Source organism: Patiria miniata, unplaced genomic scaffold, assembly GCF_015706575.1.
Source record: "Patiria miniata isolate m_02_andy unplaced genomic scaffold, ASM1570657v1 HiC_scaffold_28, whole genome shotgun sequence".
Taxonomy (NCBI): domain Eukaryota; kingdom Metazoa; phylum Echinodermata; class Asteroidea; order Valvatida; family Asterinidae; genus Patiria; species Patiria miniata.
This window is the reverse complement of record NW_024037067.1, coordinates 1,637,456-1,643,455: the sequence shown is the minus strand read 5'-3', so window position 1 is coordinate 1,643,455 and position 6,000 is coordinate 1,637,456. Positions and strand designations below refer to the sequence as shown.

General features: G+C 37.7%; 1 protein-coding gene across 6 annotated transcripts in view; it reads right to left on the bottom strand.

Annotated features, from left to right (window-relative positions):
• Positions 1 to 387: 387 nt before the first annotated feature.
• The window catches only part of LOC119734880 (fibrillin-2-like), an 81,390-nt gene continuing 75,777 nt past the window's right edge, over positions 388 to 6,000 (bottom strand). For all 6 annotated transcript variants that reach the window (XM_038208489.1, XM_038208490.1, XM_038208494.1 and 3 more), the window contains 2 exons: positions 4,647 to 4,799; positions 388 to 2,421 (listed from right to left, as the gene is read on the bottom strand). In XM_038208489.1, coding sequence (XP_038064417.1) covers positions 2,328 to 2,421; positions 4,647 to 4,799 — 247 coding nt within the window. In that variant the 3' untranslated portion in view covers positions 388 to 2,327. The remainder of the gene's footprint in view (positions 2,422 to 4,646; positions 4,800 to 6,000) is intronic.

Below are 6,000 nucleotides of genomic sequence, written 5' to 3'. Positions count from 1 at the left end.
TAACAATACGGGCAGCGCTGTTTGACTGATTTTTTAAAGGCTTTTGATCTCATTGATAATACATTTCATATAAAGATGCAGTTAATGAGTGTGGAATCGAAACGCGTTCTGTTGGTAGGTGGGCGACGCAACTGTGCAAGGGCCCCCGATGCTCCTTGCCCCCTCGCAACACTTGTTGGGGGCGCCCTGTATTAAATTTAACCGCAGGGCAGCACTTCAACAAATCCCAGAAATTGGCAAATGAAAGGTGAAAAGATATGATCAATCATGCCGGACAAAACATAGTACCTTGTCTATCGAAATTATGGAGGCAAGGATGACAAAATAATGAATAAAAAATGAGGTAACAATTAATTTAGGAAGAACAGACAAAAAAAGGCACTGAACAATTATGCGTTGCAAGTTTATTACAAATATAATGCAAAATTGACTACTGGGTATGTATGTACATGTACCTTCCTTCAAGTGCCATGAAACGTCCGCTTGAATTAAATCTATTAGTCTCCGGAAAACAAATGTATTCAGCCTTTTTAGTCTACGCCCTGCTTTACAGCCTTTTTGCCAAAAAATAGTCTAAATCTGAACTTAGACATGAAATGATCACACCAACTGTCATTTAGGAGGTTGGTGAATATCCTGAAGAGCTTTTTTTGCTATTTTCTCCCCATTTTGTTTTTTACCTTGAAGCTCCCTCTGCTTGATATGCCATCGAAAAATTATCTGTTTTACAGTCCAATTTGTAACATTTGCTACCTACATGTACATGAATCTAGACAAATCAGAATTGTATAAAAAGTTCCATATCTGAATATTTACTTTCTTATCATTACACTAACATACAGATAAAACAAATGTAAAATTTCTTTCCCTCACAGATTTTAAAACGTAACTCTTCTTTATACATCAAACCACTCACATATGCATGAAAACTGGGTACCATGCATATTATTAGTTCCTAAATATGTAATAAGCCTTACAATACAAATAATCTATGCATCAGTATATTGCTTTTACACAGTACTTGAAAGATCTACTGTAGAAGGCACTACTTTCATACTGGTACTATTTTTAATGACACGCATTGCATTAATAGGTTAATCTTCAAAGTCTGCATGGACACAATTTCTTTCATTGTTCTGCCCTTGCAATGCGAGTCATTTTCTACTTCAAAAATACCCTGAATACCGCATCAATAATTGCTTTTTTATTTAGAATTAATCGAAAGACACCCTTTAAGAAGATCAACCCTCAGACCAATCATTATAAGAAAACAGATTTGCATAGCTAAGATATTTTCACACAAATGAAGTACACTGAAAAACATATTTCATCAAAATCTACTTTTTTTCGTTGAAAGACGTATCATGATGGTAGTGAAATTATGTGGTGTGTCTTTTCAGTAATTCCCACATGATTTTTGTTTACAATAAACAAATGAGAAACAATTATCACTAATTTAAGACATAGTTTCTTTAAAAACGATCAAATTTCTTTTAAAAGTTTCTAACTTCAAAAATCAAACAAATAACTTCAAACCAATTTAAATTGGCAAAGGCGTTCATAACAATGTCATATTTATCCATAGACAAAAAAGCAATGTAAAGTTAAAACTGCTTACCTAAAAAACCGAATATAAGAAAATTATCCAAAAGATGTTTTGAAGTAAATACATTAATAAAAAAACTTTCAAACTCATTGGTTGAGTACTTTTCATAAATGTATTACTTGAAAACATTTTACAATTTAAAACAGACAACTTTGAAAACAGACAAAGAAGTATTTGCACTCAAGCACTCAAACTCCCGTGTTTACAACCCAATACCCACTGTACAAGGCTCTCCCTCTCCAAAATAAAAAAGAAATGCAATTATCACCTCCTTTCAACATTTTTTTAATTACTATATTATATTTTTTTTTTGGAAAAACTTTACGCACTTTTGCTCGGATTTGAAAAGCACTTTCTAATTTTTTATTTTATGGATGTTATTTATTTATATATCCAAATTTGAAACTGTTTCGCAATCTACTGTATCTTTTGATTTTCCTCAAAAAAGCTGAAGCCATCATTGAAGACGTATTGATATGCATCATAACATAACCATTAGTACAAAGATTTTGCCCTACAAAAACAGAAAAATTACAAACTTTGTATTTTGTTTTTATAATACACCACGCCAGCTTTCAGCCTACATTCTTTTCTGTATAAAAATCAAAGGACTATTCTCTATACACATTTATAAGTAAACACCACTTTCTAATTAGTGACATGCTAACAGGATGCGAGAGGTGGGAGGAGCAAGGGCAAGAGCACGCAGCTGATTGACAGATCACAAGTGAGTCTTCTGTAGCTTATCCGTTGAGAAATCCTCGGTACTTTGGGGCCAGGGATTCTCATAGCTGTTGATCTCGGCCACTGTAGACCTGTGGATGACAGAGAGTTGTCCGATGAGGGGAAAAAAGATTAAGTTAACTTTATAAGTCCCTGTGTCAAGGAGCAAAATTGTAAGGGGGCCAAATTTGTCCAACTAGGAAACTTTTGAAGATGTTGCAGTTTGGGAAAGTTGAACAAATTTGGGCAGAAATTTGTTGAGCAAAAATTATCAAGTTGAACCTTCAGCTCTAAATTTTGAGTCTGATAATAGCAAGCGCATTGTTGCCCTCACGACCTCTGATGCGGAGACAACTCTCTTAATAGCAACATGCAAAAGTATAGGCACTGCATTACACGTGTACATTTATTTGAGAGCCAACCAATCAGAATACAGGGAACACAGCATCGTAAAGGTGCATAGCATACAAATATAACATGGTTTAAGAGTTGTTAGTCGATATTTGCTTCTCACAGTAATGGAAGTTGACCAATTTTTTTTCCCCAAGGCGAAAAGCCAGGGTAACTTCTTTGCCAACTCCAAATACCCAGGGGACCTAACATTTGGTTAGTATTGGCCCAAGATGCTAGTGATTGTGCATATCTACCGGTAATGGCATGATTAGACTGGTGCACCTGCTCCCACTAACATTTTGGGAATTCCATAGTAGCTGTTTAAATTTTTCTTTATTTTCTCCATTGGCTTTCATAGGGAACCAATAAGGGTCCACGAAAAGGTTTATAGTCAGTTGTACGCGCTCGCACAATGGTTGTAAAAATACACTCTAATCAAGCGTTGCTAATTAGATTTGCAACACAGTGACACCCCGACTATCGGTATCAAATGGGAAGCTGCCGTTTTGTTTGAAGGTAATAATATTTACACCAACAGTCTAATTTACATAAAATGGCCACGCCCCCTTTGAAGTTTTGAAAGTGGCTTCTCTCATCCCCAATTAGGGCTGTGCTGAATATACCGAATATCTTATCATCCACCGAATATCCAATCATCCACCGAATATCCAATCATCCACCGAATATCCAATCATCCACCGAATATCCGATCATCCACCGAATATCCGATCATCCATCGAAAATCCAATCATCGACCGAATATCCGATCATCCACCGAATATCCGATCATCCACCGAATATCCAATCATCCACCAAATATCCCATCATCCACTGAATATCCCATCATCCACTGAATATCCAATCCACCGAATATCCGATCATCCACCGAATATCCGATCATCCATCGAAAATCCAATCATCGACCGAATATCCCATCATCCACCGAATATCCGATCATCCACCGAATATCCGATCATCCATCGAAAATCCAATCATCCACCGAATATCCCATCATCCACCGAATATCCCATCATCCACCGAATATCCGATCATCCACCGAATATCCCATCATCCACCGAATATCCGATCATCCACCGAATATCCAATCATCCACCGAATATCCCATCATCCACCGAATATCCCATCATCCACCGAATATCCCATCATCCACTGAATATCCCATCATCCACCGAATATCCGACCATCCACCGAATATCCTATCATCCACCGAATATCCAATCGTCGACCGAATATCCGACCATCCACCGAATATCCCATCATCCACCAAATATCCGATCATCCACCGAATATCCAATCATCCACCGAATATCCAATCATCGACCGAATATCCTATCATCCACCGATGCGCATAAGTTGAGTGTTAATATTGTTTGTCAATGGCCACATTTCTGTGGACAGCCACTTTATGCGCATGATTTGAGAGTGTCCGTGAAGAATATGAGCTTTAATTTGCATTTCTAAAAGCTGTCAAATATTGGCTAGTCGATCAAATTAAAGAACCAAGAATCAAATTCTAAATTATTTGAGTATGCACAGCACTAATCTCCATTGCCCTTATAAAGGCACTGGTGACTGCTGATCCATATGTTGTAATCTTGTGATGGAAATTCATATCTGAAAAATTGTCGGTAGGACACTTTCTTACAATGCAAGTAAATTCCATGTGCACGTGTCATGCACATAGAGAGTTTTGACCCATTTTAGAAGGTAAACAAAACTTGACCAATAGAGAGTTAAAAAAGTTGACCCAAAGTCATTGGCAGACAAAATCTGTGCAATGAGGGCTCTTTTGCAGCCTTGGATAGGGTCGTGGGCACTGGGCAGAAGCCAAGGAAAGTGGCCTAATCATAGCAAACACCTGGCATTATGCCAGCCATGTCAGCTGTGTCAGGCAGCTACTTACCCCTGACCAGCAGGCGGTATGAAGCCATAATCATTCTCTCTGGTCAATGGACGCCCATCGTCATCTTCCAGGATGGGTATAGGATCATCCATCTGGGTGTTGGATAGGCCCTTGGCACGCTCCTCTTGGGCCAGCTCAGTATCATACTTGGCACTGCAGAAAAGGAAAGGTTATTGGGTTAGGGTTAGGGTTAGAAAGGGAGAGGGGATTTTCAGGTAAAATTGGTTAATTTGACCATTTTTAAATGGTTTCTTGAAATCAAAAGAAGTTTTAGTTCAGTGGTTGACTGGACGATGGCAACTTAAGGATAAGTCATTACATGTGTAAGGGAATTCATTTCAATACAGTAGAAGTCAAACTGGAGGGGGTTGGAAGGTTTACAGAGACATAGATTTGGCAAATATTAGGATGTTATAATGAGATAATGACCATCTGACAACTTTAACTGCAAAGTTTATCAGCAACAGTTCTGTTTCATGCTTGTGCCAAACAAGCAAGTTTGTTAACCAGAAGGGCAGAATTTTGTGCGATATCACATATGGGACATTCCATGTCAAATCACCCAATGGGTTAAACCCCAACTCCTTCAAATTTGCTCATATTTAGTATGTGGGGTATTTTAGGCTGAAAAAGCTGAAATTTGAAGTTTTAGTGCTAGGCGCCATCGAACAAGCGGTTTTCGTGCTACTGCCCCCCCCCCATTGTTTGGCAATTTTGGTCAAAATGGGCGTGGCCGCCAATTTTCAAAAGGCCACATCTCCATAACCTGTTGGCCAACTGTGTTAATCTTGGTTGCTTTGAAAAGATAACATCATAAGGAATCCAAATTTACCATTACTTTTCATGTCAGAGTAATTTGAAGTATGATGACCTTTTGACCTTTACTTTGAACTTGAATTTGACCTTGTGGATCACATGACCTTGAGACGAACTTCGATGAAAATTATAGCCCCACATGTTTTTTACAAAATATCCAAAATTTGGGGTTATAATATTTTTTGTTAGGTTTCTAGTTCATGTCAAAGTTGGCATTGTGTGTTGCAAAATGTGATATCCCTATACATGAACACATTTAAGGGACAAAACAAATCCCTGATTTAAATCTACTAGTACACTGCAGGGACAAAAAATCCCTACTTTAAATCCACTAGTACACTGCATAGGGATATCACATTTTGCAACATGTATGCCAACTTTAAGATGAGCTAGAAACCTAACAAAAATATTATACCCCCAATTTTTGGATATTTTGTAGAAAAAAATGGTGAGATTTAATTTTCATCCAAGTTCATCTCAAGGTCGGTGACCCACAAGGTCAAATTCAAGGTCAAAAGGTCATTATACTTCAGATAAC